The sequence below is a fragment of the Lates calcarifer genome, linkage group LG4 (assembly GCF_001640805.2).
Source record: "Lates calcarifer isolate ASB-BC8 linkage group LG4, TLL_Latcal_v3, whole genome shotgun sequence".
In the NCBI taxonomy this organism is placed as follows: Eukaryota; Metazoa; Chordata; class Actinopteri; family Centropomidae; genus Lates; species Lates calcarifer.
This window is the reverse complement of record NC_066836.1, coordinates 17,958,198-17,977,368: the sequence shown is the minus strand read 5'-3', so window position 1 is coordinate 17,977,368 and position 19,171 is coordinate 17,958,198. Positions and strand designations below refer to the sequence as shown.

The 19,171-nt window shown below is 42.1% G+C and overlaps 2 protein-coding genes across 2 annotated transcripts; both read right to left on the bottom strand.

The window, feature by feature from the left end:
- Positions 1 to 400: 400 nt before the first annotated feature.
- On the bottom strand, positions 401 to 5,577 carry ipp (intracisternal A particle-promoted polypeptide). The gene is made up of 10 exons (XM_018677290.2): positions 5,493 to 5,577; positions 4,660 to 5,084; positions 4,345 to 4,556; positions 3,911 to 4,130; positions 3,605 to 3,760; positions 3,313 to 3,480; positions 3,085 to 3,222; positions 2,134 to 2,256; positions 1,764 to 1,984; positions 401 to 1,678 (listed from the first exon to the last, which is right to left on the bottom strand). Exons 2-10 carry the CDS (start codon positions 5,000 to 5,002, stop codon positions 1,454 to 1,456), a joined length of 1,806 nt encoding a protein of 601 aa, XP_018532806.1. The 5' UTR covers positions 5,003 to 5,084; positions 5,493 to 5,577; the 3' UTR covers positions 401 to 1,453.
- Positions 5,578 to 11,485: 5,908 nt separating this feature from the next.
- On the bottom strand, positions 11,486 to 17,586 carry LOC108883804 (phosphatidylinositol 3-kinase regulatory subunit gamma). Its single transcript, XM_018677291.2, has 10 exons — positions 17,215 to 17,586; positions 15,106 to 15,217; positions 14,900 to 14,998; positions 14,595 to 14,775; positions 14,372 to 14,488; positions 14,089 to 14,231; positions 13,794 to 13,970; positions 13,586 to 13,660; positions 13,301 to 13,471; positions 11,486 to 13,184 (listed from the first exon to the last, which is right to left on the bottom strand). The coding sequence occupies exons 1-10, from the start codon at positions 17,267 to 17,269 to the stop codon at positions 12,911 to 12,913; spliced, it is 1,404 nt and encodes a 467-aa protein (XP_018532807.1). The 5' UTR covers positions 17,270 to 17,586; the 3' UTR covers positions 11,486 to 12,910.
- Positions 17,587 to 19,171: the final 1,585 nt, after the last annotated feature.

The following is a 19,171-nucleotide window of genomic DNA, read 5'->3' as shown; positions in this document are numbered from 1 at the left end:
CAGATGAATGTGGAGCTTAATGAAAAGGGCACTTTGTAGTACAGTTTCATTTAATGAGGAGCCACAAATCCAGTCAGGTGTCAAATGTAATCTCACAGAGTAAGTGCTGCTACTGTGCAGTGGTTTGTTTGCACACAGCGTGTACAGTGAACTCAGGATGTGTTTGCCATAGACTTTATGTACAAACAATCATATGAGTTTTGTCGTAACAGACCTAACACACATCCATACCATCGATTAAAACATCAAGGAGGTATTGTGACTTTAAAGAAGAGATAGTTATGAGAGTAATGATGTCATCCTACGTACTAATGTTTGCACGGGAATCTCAAGTTATTAAATTTTAATGATCTTAAGTACAAAAAAGAGGTCATCTAATTTCAAACCAGGAACACACACACCACCTTTATGAAATTTATTAAATATGAAAAACAAACAATAAAAGATGTAATTACTTTTGTGTAACATTAATATTATATTCCTTGCAAAGGGATAACAGTACATGACAATACTGTCATTGTGCAACACCTCATTGTGATATGCGCTAATGTGACAAAATCCAAAGAGGAAACTAACAGTACTTAATGTAAACAAGGTAAACACATTTCTAAACATGTGCATTGTCAATTACTAACATCAGAAGGTTGAAATGTAAATTCTAGTAATATTAGGTGCTAACCAATGAGTGAAATGAACAGTATTCACTCAACGGGTTGTAAGTGTAAATAGTGGCAGAGGCACACTTATTTACAGAATCATATATACAAAAATAATCCAGTGGAAACGGAGCGAGCACTGCACTGATGTTAACAACAGTAGTGTGCTGTTCAAGTTCATAATTATTTACAGAAACTTAAAACACTTCTAAGTTTCATTTGGTTCCATTATCAAACAGGCTCAAAGTGGTCTGATACATTTTCCAAGTAGCAATGCACACACACCTCAAACATTCCTCTGAGGAAAAATAAAAAGAGAACAAACTAAAGAACAGTGCTTTCACATCTCAGCCTAGAACAGTATTCTCAGTCCCTTCAGGACTCTGACACTTGCAAGAAAAGTCTCTGCTCAATCAAAAATAGATTCCTCAGCTGTGAAAAATTATCCTCATAATCAGTATGTCTTCCAATACACAGGAGAGGAATACAAGTGTTGCCACACTAACATTCTTGTAAAATCGAGAACCAGATGTAACAGCACTAATGGAAGCAGTTTTGGCAGTTTTCCAGTTGAAGATATGCTGTTATATTCATGTTTTCAATGATGTCAAATGTAATGGACAAAACACGTCTAATTCTCGTATAAATAACATAAATGATGATGTGAAAGCCTACATGAGAAAAAACACACTTGTGTGTTTTCTTTAAGGTGCAGCTTGTCTTCAGTTTATGCAGGTTTGGGATGATTCAGGGGCTGATATGAATGTTCACAGTTTGAATCTGAACATTCCTGTGTCTCAGAGCACAGCCAGCCCTCCATCACAGCGGCTGGTGATCATGTTGCCGACTTCAGTCCAGGTGTCCAGGTGAGGGTCATAGATTTCCACAGAGTCCACCGTCACCGGGGCGGAGAAGTCTCTGCTGGCGGCCCTGCCCCCAACGGCGTACAGCAGCCCGTTAACTGCTGACACCGACACGCCTGCACGTGCAGTGGACATCGGGGCCACCTCCACCCATTTCTCCTGAAAGACAAGCACAGAGATGTGGAGAATGTTAGAGTGAAAGAAAAATTATCTCAGATATTAAGCGTCTTTAGTGACACTTCACCTCTTCAGGACAGTACTTCTCCACCGTCTCCAGTGCACCCAACGCCTCGTTCCAGCCACCCACTGCGTAAATGCAGTTATTGAGGCAGGCGACGCCCACGTAGGCTCGACGTGTGACCATGACGGGCAGGGCGCTCCATCGTCGGGAGATGGGGTCATACACCTCGGCTGAACGCAGCTCCATCCCTTCATCGCTGATCCCTCCGATCACATAAATGAACCCTGGAAAGAAACAAGTGCATTCAGCTCAGAGGTGATGTAATAACAGACACACAGAAATTAAAGGAGGCTTCTGGAGAATTTACAGTTGTAGTTCTCATGCTCTCTGATAAACATCTCTGCTATGTGAGAAATCAGTTGTAAGCACACACCTTGTAGCTCACAGCATCCAAAGTAGTAACGAGGAACGGCCATGCTGCCGATGACCTCCCACTTGTTCTCCTCTGGGTCATATCGCTCCATTGTCTTCCCGATCTCAGAGCCAATCCAACCACCTGAAGAGACACAGGAACAATATGGCAGTCTGGAGGCATTTTTCCCCAAAATACTGATTATGAATTATTGATTTAATTAACTCCTACTGAGTTTTTTTAATTATCATTTCACAAAATAATTTCATTTATCTTATTAAACTTGCCATATTCAGTTTTTTTGTTATATTGATGAGATACTTTCAACCATTCCTGTCATGTCATTGCTTGTAATCCTGATATCATTTGATACTGTCTTTTGTTTTGTCTCCTCTTCTACAGTCTACAAGCACCACATGTCTATGTCTGTTTAAGTTTTTGGTTATTAGTTATTAGACCAAGAGTCTATCTTAATTTTCAACAGGATTCCAAATAACACCGTTGTTGTGCTTAAGTTAGTAATTAAAATCTTTCTTTCATCTTTAATAACAATGCTTCTATGTTCTCTCACCGTGTTTAAAGGGGTACTCCAGTAACCTAGTACTGCACTGCCATAAATTATTACCAAATAATAGCAGCAGAGGCCAAGTTATCCTGACCTTTACTCTCTAATATGGGTCAAACTTCAAAAACAGTCCATCCCAAATGCAGCACCATCTTTCATTAGACCTTCCCTAACTGGTACATGCCCATGTCTTTCAGACTTGATGTCCCCAGTTTGACTTGACTTGACAAAGCTCCTCCAGAGCCACAGAAGACATTATACAACACAGGCTGAGCAGCGCTAACTATGACCAGTTAACCAATCCTCATGTATGAAATCGATGGAGCACCCCTTTAAAACTCAACTACCAGCTTGTGCTGTATGTATTTTGTTTTTAAACATGGCACTAGTATTACTGTGATATTTACCAAGTGCATACAGAGCTCCGTGGCAGGGGCAGACGCCAACTCCACAGCGAGGGAAGTTCAGAGACGCTACAGCAGCCCACTGCTTGGTCACTGGGTCGTATCTCTCCGTGCAGTCAAAAATCATTGAGTCTTTCTCCCCTGGTGAAAAAAAAACATGTCAGACTGCTAATAATTCAGTTTGTTTTATTTTTTTGTAACACATACAGAGCACAACCTCAGCTCTCTCACCTCCCACCACGTAGATCATACCCTCCAGGACTGCAACCCCTACGCCGCTGCGGGCCTGGTGCAAGGATGATACAGTGGTCCAGTACTGGTTGAAGGTGTCAAAGCGCTCCACACAGCTCAATGCCCGGCTGTCACTCCAGCGGCCACCCTGCAACCGAGTGTAGCCTCCTAAAAAGTCAAGGTCCGAAATTAAATTGCATTTCTAACACTTCTAATTGAAAAATCTCCGGGAGTGTTTTCATTTTAACACCAAAATTCATCACAAACTGAAACAGGAGGTTTGATACAGAACCTATGGCGTAGAGGTATTTCCTGGCTTTTCTTCTGGGTCTCATCTTGGCTGGTTGTAGCTGACTGTACATCTTATTTTCTTTGGGAGACTTAGTGACTTCAGTATATTCCTTCAGCAGAGTCTGCAGTGCCACCCTCAGGCTGAAGTCAGTAATACCTTTGTGGAAGGGCAAGATGGCAAAAATGGTTTACTGTTTTGGTTTTGGTTTCAGGATATTCTTTCTGTTGTTTTCTCGTATGTCTTAAATATAAATCCTAAAGAGTGTAAAATATAAAAGTGGAATGTAAAGTTTCATACTTTTCTTACCCTCTATGTACTTGAAGAGTCTCTGTGGGGAAAGCAGAGGGAAGCGGACTGGTTCCAACACCTCCACTATGTGTTTTTTCCTCTTTGCCACATCTTGAAGAACCCAGTCCATGGCTGCAGTAAATACCTGGTACTCATCCTCAATCCTCAGCTCCTCACTTCGCAGCAGCCTCACCAACTGATCCTTTGTCAGGCCCCTGAACTCATCAGTAACACAAACCTAAAGATAGGCAGTTGAACAAGGCAATCTGTAAGCATTAAATTACTAGTTATTACTTGTAAATTACAATGAGAGCTGAAGCACATGTAGTAATATAAACAGTAAAAATACAATTCTGAAAAGATGCTGATGGTGCTTGACTGTAAAAATGTAAAATGATAATTTACTGGAGAAACACATTAGAAAGTTTAATGTGTTGCTTGTGCGTTCATACCTCCAGAAAGTGAACATGGATGTAGTTCTCAGTGAACTCCAGCATATCCATACAGGCAATCTGCTCCAAGAACTGAAAGATGCCCACACAGTTGGATGGGTCCATGTGGCCCTTGAGAAACTCTCCACAGATAGACACCACCTCGTTCAGCTGGAGCATGTCTGCTGCAACCATCAGCTCCTGAACATTCTCCACAGTCACGCTGATAACGCCTGATAGGACACACAGTGTTCAGTTCTACTGAGAAAATGGCGAAAAGCTATATAGATTTTAGGGAAAACAGCGATATAATGGTGTACCAGAATCGAAGCAGACCTGTGTATATGAAGTCCAGCAAAACCGCAAAGACTTCAGTCTCCACGCCAAGGATCTGCACCTCCTCTTTATCCACCTCCCTCATCCCCCCAGAGAACAAGGCAGAGAAGTATGGGCTGCTGGCAGCGAGCACCAACCTGTGGACCCTGAAGACCCTGGTGCCGACCTTCAGCCCCACGTCGCAGAAGTCGGTGCGGAGCCGCATTTTGTTCATTTGGGCAAGGATGAGCCTGGCATAGCGGTCTGAGGCCAGCAGAGCCGGCTCAGATCCCTGGGTTGCCATGGCAGCTGCTGCAGCATCACCACCACAACCAGGGGATGTTGACAAAGAGATGGAGGACATGACAGCTGGGGCAGGACCGTGTTACCATGGAGACCAGGATCCCCAAACCCTCCTCTTTAGAGAATCTCAGCACAAAACAGGCCTGAAAAACACATGAGCTGACCGCATGAACACCAAAACACACACGACTGTTGTGTAACGAAAAACTCTGGCTTTATCGGCAAATAGTGAACAATAAACCTGTAAAGGGTGTCAGTCTTGACTGCCCCATGCTAAACCACACTAAAGCATTCAATGGCAAGTCAGTGTCCACCTCACTGTTACTGTATTTCCTATGAAAACACACCTCCCGGCGCCGTTAGCCAGGCATGCTAACCAACAGACAGCTCTCCGGGGTGGGTTCAGTTATCATGTTTAACAATAAAACGGTCATCTGACACCAGACAGCTTGACTGCTCAACCAACCCCCACTCAACCTGTCAACTCACTGAGAATTTCGGACATGTATACAAAAAGGGACACATTTCAGATTATTTAAGGTGCGACTTACCCATAAGTTTACTGATGAAGGTGCAGGCAACTTCCGTCACCCTGCAGACTGTCAATCCTCTTCTCTGGGTCGACTGCTCTGGCCTGGCAGTTGAAGGGCCAGTCATAACTAATCAATTCCTGTGAATGCAGCATTTTCTGTGAGTCTATGGTAAGCATCCCGGATTTTCTCTCTTCTTGGGAAGCAAAACTTAAATGACACGGGGGTATGACTTATTTAGTTTTGTTTCAATATTTGTATGTTATTTTTTAATAGTTTTGGGGCACTTAATTTGGAAATACACGCCAAGACTTGTACAATTTCCAACGCCAGATGGCAGCGTTGCCTTTGAGCAAGCAGCTACACAAATGGAAGACCTTGACAACAAACCACAAAAACCTACCATGTAAATTATCATAGTATTCTTACCATGTCAGCCCCCAGCAGAATGATAATTTTAGATGTTGCTGTCCTCCAGTGTGTTGGCTGCAAACTCTTCCACTGGGGACTTGACCAAGCCGACAACCTAGCCTACTCTTAGACAGTGGCAATGGGTAGTCCGGTTTGTTTTAATCAGTAGCCTTGTATCAAATTAGTTTAAATATTATGTTGGAAACCTGTTATTACATTCAAAACTGTAGCGCTGCTTGGGCTCATTAGACCGGTCTGGTCCACTGGACTGAGGTGAAAAACGCCTCTGCACTCTAAAATATCTGGGTTAATAACTGCAACATCCAGTAAGATTATATGTCACACACATGAAATACAAGTCTTGTAACATCTGTCACTTGACTTGTATTTCCAGCTATTTCAATGTGTCACACTGAATTAAACAGCCAGTGGTGTACAAGAGAATATGTGGTGGCACCAACATTTGCCCAATTAAAATTCAATGTGCCAACTTGACCACCATTTTAGCTACACCCTTGGATGGGTTTCCCTCTTGTTGCCCTGTATTGTTAAGTTTCCAGTGTGTCCTATTTCCCTAAAGGACGTCCACCATCACCATGGCCATTATCCCCTCTAAACAATTAGCTTATTGGATACAAGTTAAATGGACTCTTAGTAAGCCAATATCAGACAAAGCTCACCCTGAGTGAGCTTTGGAAAAAAGAACAAGCTGTCACTGTAATGTGTTCCCTCTTTGCAATGAAATATAATGAAAGGAATGTGAAAATCTAGACTTAAAATGTTACTTGTCCACCAGAGGAGACTCAAGGAGTTTGTGAACATAATGGCAATACCACCAAGTTTTGTCATGTTCAGTGTTTCCATTTTTCACAACTGATTTTCAGCACAGTTCTTTCCATGAGTAAACATAAAACCAACTTTAAAATGTTTTATCCTGTATTGTCTGCAATTTAACATGATATATTTTTTAATTAATCAAATGCTCATCAAAAAGCCTTAACTTAAATGTTTATCAGAAATTATCAAAATGTATTCGATTGTATTCTTCATCCTCAAATAAGGTCTGAGGCTGAAATGTGTGTTTATCATATTAAGTATTTTTAGCAGTCGTGAGGTGATCAGTGCTGTTTTGCAATTCAAGGGCTTCATTGGCGTTTCATTGAAGTGTGACAACCCATTCATGTATCCTCAATAGATGATACATGCTGGTGAGGGACATACATGTTCTCTGCCGGTTCAGCATGATAGTACAGTATGTCCAACAGAAGAAAATAAGTTCAAAAGTTCAAATAACTGATGAAGACTTTTCATTCAGATGTTCAGATTCTTAATTTTTACCATTGTCTCCATTATTAAAGGCAACTTCAAGAAAGAATTTTAGGCATTATGTGTATGGTTTGTCAGATTAAAGAGTCCCCCCCCCTTTTGTTCTTTATGCTGCTGCTTGGGCAGGCATCTCTTGTAAAACAGGTTTTAATAAGTAGGTGAGGTGTTTAAGTGAATTTGAATGTAGTGACACAGATGTCTTGTGGTGAAAATTATTTTGTTAGTGTGATTGTGCCTTTTTTTTCTTTAGCTGTTAGGCAAGACAGTGGTCTCTCATTTTTTTTTCTCCTGTAGGGAATGTTTCTGCTTGTCAAGAACCTGATAATTATTTTCACTGATCATCACATCTCTGCATTGTGGCGATGGAAGTGTTGCCATGCTCCTAGAATCTCCCGTGTAGTGGGAGAAAAAGTAAATAGTGTGAGGGTCATCCTATGGAAAGTGGTCACTATAATTACCATTCTGTTTTAAAGTGCAGGGTATGTCTGACTTTTGCATCAGGGCTTTTTCCTCTGGCGAGACATTGCTTTCACCAGGAAAGAAAAACATTGTGAGATGAAACTGACAGCTTAAGGGCTCTTGTGGGAGTAGGTAGAGTTCAGAGTTTACTGAGTGCTTTGATTGGCTTTAAATTATACCAGATAATGCAAAACAAGTAATTACAGTGCTCTGTGGTTTGAGATTTTTTCATTATTTCCATAATATTGCCAATAACTTAGACTATAAAAATCCCTTTTGTATGATGAGGGTATTTTATTTTATGTTAATACACTTTTCCGCTCATTATAAATACATTCTACTTGTAAATGTTATCTTGTCTGCGTCTGCTCTGATATTGCCAGACGAGGCTCCTGTCTTCACCTGACAGGACTTGTGAACGGTGTAACCCTGTTGGCTGAGTTCACCGCCTGCAGTGTACGTACAGTATTATGCTTTCAGGCGGAGCTGGTTTCTGATTTGAACTCTGAAGCTCCCTTGCCGTCTGCACTGGAGCCAGTGTCTGTCAGTCACTGTGCCACATTGGTTTGCTGGCCATGTGCCTGCTGGTTCTTTTTTAATCTATTTGAGAGCTGAACTCCCACAATGAGATTGTCCTGAGAGCTTGAGGGACGCTGAGGTCCTTCATTTATTACAGCTGAAATTATTAGTGAGGATTTCTTTTTCCTTGAGAAATAGAAGCACAACATAATATGTTATGTCTCAGCTTGAATTAGGAGGAAGTCATGCATACTGTTGGGCATTCATCCAATAGGTAAGTTATTATTTTAGAGTGGTGTAACTGTCCTGCTCTACCTGTTTTAAAGAGGTGGGATCATTTTCCATCATCCCTGCCTAAGCTGCTGTCTGCAAATCTGGTTGTGGTTTGGTTGTGGATCTGGACTGGCATTTCTCCTGAATGGTTTGTCAGCAAGCAGTAGTATGTTATCCCCTTATAAGAGCTGCCTTATCGTCACTTCTTGTCTCAGTGTATGATCTAAGCCCTTTACTCCAATCACTGTTACCAGAGGTCAGTGAAATAACCAACAAATGATCATTTTAGGTTTGGAAGTGTCCATTGCACTAGTATGAAGTGATAGTACAGTGTATTTGTGACAACCCTATATCTTATCATTAATTTTTGTTTAAAAGAATAATTTAATGTCATTTCACTTTTAGCCAATGTAAAATACAAGGTGAAGGTGCAATAATGATTGCACCCTATTATACACCGATCAGACTCAGGATTGATAATCCAATGTAATTTTTTTCTTGATTTTATTTGTGATCATAGTTTAGAAAAACAAGAGGCCTTGGGCAAGATTAAACCAGAGGACAATCCCTGGGCACTTTATTATTTTAAATATGTATTTCAATATATGCAGCATTCAAAAAGGTTATATTCAAGGTAACTAGACTTGGTGGCGGATACCTGAAGATGTTTCAAGTAAAAAAAGCCTCTTAGATGAGAAGTGAAACATCTTCAGGTCTCTACAGCCTAGTGCAGTTGCCCTCAATTCAACCCGTGTTGGATACCCATGACCTGAATGACTGAGTACCCAACAGTACCTGCTGCAGTATCCAAGGTCTCGTCTAGCCACTACTGTATGTTGGAGGTTACTGTGGGTAATCAGACATTTTGCTCTGTGGACAATTCCTTAAAAAGGTAGCCAAAATATTACAGAAAAGGGAGGGGGGAAAGATTATGCAAAAACTTTGTCAACATCATTTCAGTCTGAAACTTGTTTGATATGCATCATTTACCATAATTCCTTCAGGCTTGGAAAGAATTTTCCAGTTTAATTTTCTAACTTTTCCATGACCTCAAAGACTCGCTGGGTGATCAGTCTGTGAACTTAAAATTTTAAAATAAATTGATACATTCATACATACTGTGTACATATACAACTACATACACAATATCCAGATAAGCTGTTCAGCTTTTATTTGAGGTGGTATTAGAGAGGCTTCAAAGAAAATGTGGGAAATGTGGAGCTCTTATGTTTAATGGCTCAGTCTGTGGCATACATGCTGTTTGGCAGGCAACAGGATCTTGCCTTCAGCCTATAAGCCAGCTATAATGTGAGCTAGTAAAAAAAAGAAAGGGAAAAAAATCCCTCTCTTATCGATTCTGCCTCCAACATAGCAACTGGTCGTTGATTGGCTAACGCTCTGCATGTTCCCGGCCGCCGATTGGCTGATCGGGTAGTGTGGAAACGGTGGAATCGGACGGAGACAGAGGGGAGGAGAGAGGCGATTGGCTGCGGCCAAACTGAAAGCGAAAACCTCCTATTCTGAAAGCCTGCGAGACAGTTGATGGTGTGTGTATTTTAGGCGTGACTCCAAAGGTAATTCGTCCCGCTGCCCCCCTCCACCACCACCACCACCACCACCAAGCCCCACCAACCCCCACTAGCCAGGACTTATTTAAATTGAGAACTATAAAGCAAAATTACTATGAATTTGAACAAGCGAGTGCTGCAACTGAGGCCTGCTGACAAGGAGAGAAAGGGAGGAAAGCAGAGACAGTCTGTGTATGTATGAGAAAAAAAAGACGTGGGGGCTGGGTTTTACATAGATTAAACTCAGACTCCAGGAGCTAAGGAAAATAAGACTGGGCAGTGCGAGCTAAACTGCTGTAAAAGCAAATAGCTAAGTGGGAGTGTGTTTCAGGTTAAAGGAAATGTAGGAAAGGCCCAGCTTGACCTTTTCAGCCTTCATTTTTTTGTACTATCCTGCACAGGAGTTGGAGAAATGTGCTTTCTGAGTACTCTTTCCTGTCCCTCCTCTTTTCCTGTCTGCCTGCCCCACACACTTTCTCTACCCACTCTCTCCCTGTCTTTTGGACACTCGCACAGGCTGAGGGTGAGTCAGCTGCTGGTACAGTCTGTCCCATCTATCTATCTCCCCTGCATCTGGTCCATGCTAGCAGGGCACGCATGCTGCCTGTCCACCAGATCTCTATGCTGACACAGGTAAGAGGGAGTAATCCGTGGCCTGGAACTGAGGCTCTCCCCTGGTACATCCCTGCCTCCTGCATCTCATTAATCCCTACCTAACACAGGCCTTATGTGATGGTTGAAAGAGGCCACCTGTTGCTCTGGTCACGGAGGGCCGATGATGGTGTCACCCAGGGTCATCATCAACATCATCAGTGCCCTCCACGTCCAAAGGCTCACACAAGTGTTTCTTTGTGGATGGAGCTTGAGTTTACTTTGGAAAACTGAAACACATTGTTTTTTGTATAATTATCAGATAACAACAGTGTTAACTGTGTGATAACGTTCGGGAGAGGCTGGCTGGTGCCACATATTTGCAGTCTTGCTGCATTCCTTTCACAGGAGCGTAAAAAAAGTTGCGTTTCAAAATGCTGTGTGTTTTCCAGTGAAGTGGGTTCAATATTTTTTTTGTCTAGTGACTCAACGGCGGCCAGACCGAGTGGGGAAAGGGCCTGCACATATCCTGCTATTGTCTTTATCGCTTCCTTTCTCTTCCATCTGTCCACAGTGTGTCCTCCAGTGGCCTCGATGCCTCCTATCTGCTGCTTACCCAAGGATAAGCTCATCAGACTACAATGGCACCACAAAGACAGACGGTAAATTTTAGATAGAATTATCTCTCTTGTGCTTTGTATTTGGTATTTTTCTACCCATATCATAAAACTATAACATTATTCTGAGAAAAAATACAAAAATAGCTCCTAAAATCTTCTGTCTACCTTAAGTGATTAGAAAAATGACACTGTGCATTGGTTGCACAGTATCAGCAATGGACTGTGGAAAAAAACGCAACGGATTAGGTGAGTTGACAAAACCCTCATCAGTTTATTGTCTTTCAGCAAGAAAAAGGTCAGGATCTCACATTGCTTAGCTTCACGCGAGGAGTTTCCTCAATCCCCCAGCGGAGTTATATTTTTATAAGAGGCTTAATCACCCGCCTTCTATAAACCAACCTCAGAAGTACATTTTACAGTTTCTCTGTACAGAGTATCTATTGTCCTCAAACTTGAAAAATGTGCCAAGTTCAACATGGATTCCTTTCCTCTTAAGCTATGTAGGCTGCATGTCATGAAAAACATTCATAGCTCGAGCAATGCCACAGTTCAAGTAATGGAGGCTGGATACATCCGGACCTCTGGCAGTTCACACAAACATCGGAGGCCACATCACACTGACACCACCAAAGAGAGTGCATTTTTGTGGCAAATGTCAACCTCTCATAACAGCATTACCTTCACCACCATCATCATCGTCATACATTGCAACAATAGAAATACTGTTGGATTGCACTTTCTTCAAGCTTTCATCTTGTGGCATGTTTATAGAAAAAATATATATAGAATACAAAAAGCTTATACTTCTTTGAGTAACAGAATATAACATACAGTACTTCAGATTATGTTTTGATCAGCACATCAGCAGGTGTACATAAATTGCCCTCCCCTTGCCCAAATGCAATTACCGGACTAAACAGGGATGTAGTTTTGCTCACTATTAAGTGCTTTGGTCAATGGGTATAACATTGAGTATGCTCTTACAATGGTATTCTACAAGATGTTAATGCTACATAATCATCCACTGTATATGAACGTCTATTAAGAAAGGGGCAAATTGTCAAGATGCACCACGACTTTTCACATATTCACACCTGGCATAGACCCAAAAATGTTTTGGTCCACCAAACCAAAGTGACGGAATCAGCCTGTTTACAGCACCATTAATTCCCCTCACAAATTTTATTTACTAATAGTAACTCAATATATATCCAACGTATTGGTCAAATTTTCAGAACTGAATAAATTTTAACTAGGGAAACAGACATGTCTAGCAACATCAACTCTAGTTGTATAAGTTGGACGTGCAGCACCTGACGTCAGTGAGCAATTTTCTGGTTGTCAACATCCCTACCGAAAGTGTCCATTAAACAAACGGCAATAAATGAAGTACAAAATTTTGTTTTGTTTTTTTCCGAAAGCTTAAACAGTCTCTTTGAAAACCAAATAAAATAATAAAAAACAAAAAAACAAAAACAAACAAACGAACAAAAACAAAGTTCAAGCTGACATTCAAGTTCCGGTCCCACTTCAATCTGTGAAATCCCATTCACAAAAACTGATGGAATCACTGTAGTGCAAAATTTTACACAATGCACCTTGATGCAGTCGTTCTCGCAGGATACAGTAAACATGTCCTTTTCTCTCTCTCTCTCTCTCTCTCTCCGTCGGATTACATTTCTGGAGCTGCAGGCGGGAGCCCCGCTGTGTGTTTTGGAGTCTGTAAGAGTTTGTGTTCCTCTATATGTTGAGAAGGCGTGGCTGCAGCGTTGGCATGCACTGGATGTGTCAGCCGAACGTCCAGGGCGTCATTGTGTTGCGCTAAAGAGTGCAGGCGATAGTGCAGGACAAGGTCTTTCAGTGAGCAATGGACATCGTAGGGCTCAGCAAAGCCGTATCCATGCGGCGTGCTGTAGATCATGCAATGCTTCACTTCTTCATTCACACTGAAACAAAACGAAGAAAAGAAAAATCCCATCAATGAGTGTCACACAATTACATCATGTTTAATATTCATCTTGAGCCATTCTTCTGATATAGCTTTCCAAAGTGTTATACTCACACAACAGAGCAGGCGTAGCATCCCTGTTTGCTGCTTTCACGGATCAGGAACGTTCCAGCAGCTTTGCCTTGAAGCATCTCCTCAGCCTGCGTCCGACTCATTTCACCAACAAACCAACTCGTCTCATCCTGATGTGGCAGATTCTTCTCATCTCCCTTCAACACATATGTGCTGAAAGAACAAAGAGTTGTGTTATAACACCTCCATAACAATTCTGTGTGTCCTGGTTAAGTTATTAGTTGCATTCTTCAGTATTGCCTCCATAAAGAATTTGTTGGAACTTACTCATCGAGGCTGTCACTCTGTATCCCCAGCCAGTCATTTATGCGTTTCTGCCGTACACCTTTGTGATTAAGCCAGCTGCAAGGAGAAGTGCAAGGGGAAGTTTAATTTTACCATACAGTACAGAGAAGAAACAAGATGTTTTTTTCTCCTCAATTAGCCTGCAGTGATGAACCACAGAGACTGCAAACTATATATTAACGCTTCTTACTTGAGGTACTGGTCTCTGATGTTGCGTAGCTGGATGAGGTCAGGTCGCAAGCTGTTCATCTTCCTGTCCGTCTCTCTGTAGTCCTCCACCTGCGTTCTCAAGTCTTCCTCCAGATGGATTTTGCTGTCGTAGATCTCCCCGAGTCGACACTTCAGCTTCTCGTAATTTATCAGAAAGCTGGAGAGGGAAAAGGAAAGGTCACGGGTCTGGGCAGAGTTCAGGGAAAATGGTCTACATGCATGTAAATTTAACTACATTTGGAGACATCATTTTGGACCATGATGTAATGCAGTACCTCTCCAGATCTGGGTCGGCTCCCTCGGACTGATTGTTCCTTTCAAACTCCTCTCCGTAGCGCTCCTGTTCACGACACTGCTCCTCGAAGATCAGCATTGTCTCATTAAAGGCTTCAATAGCCGTTCGCTTCATCTGGATTTCCTGCACCACAGTGGATACATCCAATTAGAAAAGACTTGCAAGAGTTGAACGGAAATTCTACTGTTTAGAAAAGAACTGATACTTTGGGATTAGCACAGAAAACGGAGACCATCATAGTTAATTTCAAAATTAGTTTTTACCTGTGAGGTCTTTGTGAACGCTTCATAAAGACAATCAAACTCCTTTGACTTCTCTTGATACTGACAGTGAACCTCCTTCAGTTTTCTTCCAGCGACATCGACGCTGTCCTCTTTCGCCTAATGTAGAAAATACCACTTAGTCAAATATGTACAATTCATAATCCTCTCTATTTAACAAAAATCTATATCATTAGCTTTCTTACAGAAAGTAATGAGAACTTACCTGCTGGAAGCGGGACACAGGATGGGTGAGCATCAGGTCCAGTGTGGCGTTATATTCCACCAACGGATGGTGCTGGTAGTGCCAAATGAGCTCCACTACCGAGGTGAATGTGAGGGGGTCCGAGAAACCGTACTTCCCATCACGGTGGTAAATCTTGATCAACTTGTTGTGCCCGTCTTTCCTATAAAAACAGCAAATCCCAAAATTAGACAATTAGAGTGAAATAAAAATTAAACACCTTTGATAATATTTGTGATGGTGTTGTGATGGGAGCAACTGTTCCGTTCTCATTCCCTTCTGCCTACCTTAATGTCAGCGTAAAGTCCCCTTGCAGCTTTGTGGATGCGTCACGCACCAAAAAAGAGCCGTCAGGTGTGTCTCGGAGCTTCTCGTTCACCTCATCCCTGAGGGAAAATCAGTTAACAGTTAACAGGTCTGACATACCAGCACATTAAACATTTAATATGTGTTGCATGTCTGAATTAGGACTGTGAAGGTTAGGATACCTTACCTGGTTATGTCTCCCCAATACCATTCAGCGTCCTGTAGCGAGTGCGTAGGTGGCGAAAGGCAGTTGTTGTTCATGGTGGAAGACGCTGGCTTTGTTGACCTGGGAGGGAGAGCTGCAAGCAGAAAAGAAAGACTGGTCAGAAAATGAAATGCAAAGGATGAGGATGGTAGAGACCAGTCAGAAATGGCAAAACATTGATCAGCTGAGACATCAAGTACTGTAAACAACCTGCAATATTATAACTGGCGCAATCAAGGTTGTGCCTGTGTCTTAAGGAAATAGTGTGTTCTCAATGCACACCCCCTCCCCCAACACACACACACTCTCTGTCACACCTCTGCTTGATGGAGCCTGTCAAGATCTGAGGACTAGCCCAGGCATGTCTCCAACACATATCACTTGCCAAATCATCATCAAGTGTGGTCAGCACTTAAAAAAGGAAATGTGGCGGTGTATCCTCATTTCTGAGGACTATCAGTCAACAACTATGAGACATGTTTCCTTTCATTATTTGAAATATCATCATGATTAAGTGTTCAATTGCCTGCAACTCTTGCAAAGTAGTTTAAAGTCCAATTCCTAAACTTTGGCACTGTCCTGAATTGCATGAGAAGCATTAAGTAGACCATAAATTGTATTTAGAGCCTCTTGGACCACCCCTCCCATTTCTTAATCATTGCACGCTTACTGATCCTCATAAGTTTTCCATCAAGCTTCCAGGGAAAAAAAAAAGAAAAACCTGTGAGCTGTGTGTCTGGCCGAAAGACTAAGCGGTTTCCTAAAAATGAAAAAGGAGGGCAAACCGCATCAAGAGGAGGTGAAGGGCGATATATTTCACTGCAGGACAAAAGTGCCTTTCATGAGGCAGTTAGGGAGAATACAAGAGCACCCTCAGAGAGGAGAAAATGTGGTTTTCTCCCACCATCCGCTCTCCTCTTTTTCTGACCTTAAAATAAACAAAAGGCAGGTGCAGCAGCACAGTGGCAGGCACAAAAACGAAAAGCTGCGGCTCCTGAACTCAGCAAAATTAAATCTGCACACCTTCCCCTTTACGGTCTGCTGCCAAGAAACTCTCCTGGCTTCCAAAACCCACATGCGTGTACCAGTGCAGACAAGAGGCACGTAATTTAAGTTTAAATTAATAAAAAATATCAACATCAGATACAGTGTAGTTTGCATTGTGTCCAATCCAGAAAATACATACAGCTGAAGTCTTAATAACTACACTCAGGAACTGTCTGTAAAACATTACCACAGCATAGACTTTAAAGGAGCAGTACAGGGTATGTGTGTGGCTCTTATGGTGTGTCAGTAGCAGTCATTTTAAGTTCATTTTCTACTGTGTTTTATCAACTGTAGTCACCAATAATTAGCTTAAAATAATGAATGTATGAAAGTAAAATAAAATTAAGGTGCAGTTAGGTTAAGTCAAATTAATTTCGCTCGGTTACGAGCTAGACATGCAAGTGTTACTCATTGTTAGGACAATGTCATAACACCGCGGTCAAGTGACAAATGTAAATAAAAGACTAACTGTTGGTGAGTTGCCGGAGCTAAGTCATGAGACGAGCTGTCTAGTCTGCTTGCCTCTAGCCTACTTTCAGAGCTAGCGCACGAATTAACCACGGCTGGCTGCAGAGGAGAACAAAGCGGTCGTTTCATGCGGCGCTCATTAAGGCACCCTCAACTATACTACCTTCAAAATGCACTCTGCACACTGTCATGCTCCTCTACTAAACATTTTTTGGGTTTGAGAGGAGATGCAAAACCGCTGCGCGTTTCTGTCTAAGTTTGTCATATGCGGCGGGACAAAAGAAAAGAGGCAAAGCCACTGCGCCTGGTCCACCGAAAGGTATTACGTAATTGGCAAGTGAATTGCGCTATGCATGCCTGGGCAATGCCACTGGGGGAGCGCAGCGCCGAGGACCTCGCCATTATAACGTTTTACTTACACCTGCACGACATTTGTCAGACGTCAACTTTATCACAGACATTAACAAAGATGATGCCAACAAGAAAAAGAAAGGTAAAAAAAAAAAAAAAAAAAAGAACAAAACGGTTTCCGACCCCCCGCAGCTCAGACAATGGCTGCCTTTAACCCTAACTTACCTGGTGGTGCTTGATCCATTTCGATGTAGAATAAACCTTCGGGAGGATAAACCATTCCTGTTTCACAAGAGTAGTCCAGGTTGCTGTCGCTGTCTTTGTGCGCAATATTAAACAATGCACGTTATGTTTTGCCGCAAATGAACCCAATTTAGGCTACTTCAATGCAGTCGCAAGACGCCACGTCCTACATAGATGTAGACAAAAAGGAAACTCCTTCGGTTCCGTGTCCATACAAAAATCCCAGTGTCCAAATGTTTGCCCTAAACATAGCCTGCCTAACTGGGGATTTTTTTTTCAGAGATGCAGATTGTCAGTCCATGCCCTCTCGCTGAGCGGTGCAGCTCTACTTTACTTCATCTCGGAAGTGGAGCGACTTTAAAGGGCTGTTCGTAACATCATCTTGGTACGGTCCAACCTGCTGCTACGGTAGGGGATTTCTTTTCTGTACAGGATTCTTTATCATGTAAAACAAATCCAGTTTAGTTTTTTTTTATTTCACACGTAAACAAAAACAACCATTAGTAAGTATAATTCGCAAAACAACATTTTATTTGGTGAATTACACAGGCAGATGCGGAGTGTAGCACATACTGGTAGCCCCTAAATTTTAATGGTACATTCCAGACCGTTTCATTCAACTCTCTTCGGCTGCACTGTAACAGCTGAAAAATTCCTTGCAGGGCATGAATGGAAAAGAAAAACCTGGTCTATTAACTTGAATCATTAAAAAAATGAACATCATCCAACCTACACCTTATATGTTATTATATTTAAAACAAATGGGAATTGAAACGCTTTCTGACACTTTAGTTGTGGTCTAATTTAACTCGGTGAGAGAATAGGTTGCAATAAAATGACATCATGCTTTAGGTTTTATGATAATTAAACTGTGTTCAGCTGTTTGGCATCTAAAGAGCACCAGACCCTTTTGTCTGAGAGGCGACAGAATAGCCTGCCTAGTTGGCAAGTGTGTATTATATTCTTGTTGAGCTTGTCAAACATGTTCCGCAAAAAATCTTGACTGTCACCACTCGTAATTATTGCTGCTGAGATCATCCTGTTGAAGACACAATAGGTAATAGCAGGTGTGTTGACACCTGTACACATCAGTGGCTTACAAATGAATGCAGGGGAGAGAGATTTGATTATTTTATAATAAAATAATTTGGTGTTTCTGTCTTCATGTGATGAAAATGGCCTGTGTTTTAGCAATACTCTCGCCTTGTGTGCTTATGTTGGATGAATACATGTGCTGTTGTTCGTTCATGACACAGAATGACATTGTGCTGTAAATTTAAACAACCAGAGACTCCTCTGCCAGCTGACACTAGTGGCTGCAGGGAGAGTGAAACAAGGACTGCATGGTCAGAGGTCTGTCTCTGTTGGTGTCCAGGCGTTTATGGCCTGTCCCCTTTTGACCCAAGGACAGAGAGTCAGGGGAGGTAATTGCCTCCAGCATTCCTTTTTCTCATCAGTAAGACGATTCTTTCCTGTGTCCAATCAGTGCCCATGAAACGTCTTAAACTAACTGCCACGATGGAGCTTATTAGGCCAAGAGAGGCACAACCATGCCTCACAGATACACATGGACACATGCTCAAGTATGTAAATCAAGGAAACACAAAACAAGTCTATTTACATTTTTAGAAAAAGAAAATCAGCATTGGCAAGTCTCTTGTAGGCATTAGATTCACCATTTGACAGGTATGTAATTGTGTGGGTGTGTGTACGCACATGGGTGAATGTGCTCACATGTGTCTGTGTGTATTTGTGGGTGCAGTGTATGAGCATCCGCTCGTGTCCTCTCCATGCGGTCCTACTTTAAGAAGCCTTGAAGCCTGTCATGGCATGTCACTTGGCTGCCACCCAACCCCACCCCTCCCCCCCTCCCCTTCCTTCGGTGTCAGAAGAGCACAGAATGTGCCCTCTTAACTTCTGGGCCTGACCTTTTTGACAC

What these genes read in the sequence shown, in the direction of transcription:
- LOC108883804 (XM_018677291.2), bottom strand. Translation starts at nt 17,269, where the DNA reads ATGGTTTATCCTCCCGAAGGTTTATTCTACATCGAAATGGATCAAGCA. An exon ending in CGTTCACAAAGACCTCACAG is followed by an intron (nt 14,232 to 14,371) that starts GTAAAAACTAAT and finishes ACTGTGGTGCAG; the next exon opens with GAAATCCAGATGAAGCGAAC. An exon ending in ATCAGAGACCAGTACCTCAA is followed by an intron (nt 13,661 to 13,793) that starts GTAAGAAGCGTT and finishes TTCTCCTTGCAG; the next exon opens with CTGGCTTAATCACAAAGGTG.
- ipp (XM_018677290.2), bottom strand. Translation starts at nt 5,002, where the DNA reads ATGTCCTCCATCTCTTTGTCAACATCCCCTGGTTGTGGTGGTGATGCT. An exon ending in GCTGGACTTCATATACACAG is followed by an intron (nt 4,557 to 4,659) that starts GTCTGCTTCGAT and finishes GTGTCCTATCAG; the next exon opens with GCGTTATCAGCGTGACTGTG. An exon ending in GAAATACCTCTACGCCATAG is followed by an intron (nt 3,481 to 3,604) that starts GTTCTGTATCAA and finishes TTGACTTTTTAG; the next exon opens with GAGGCTACACTCGGTTGCAG.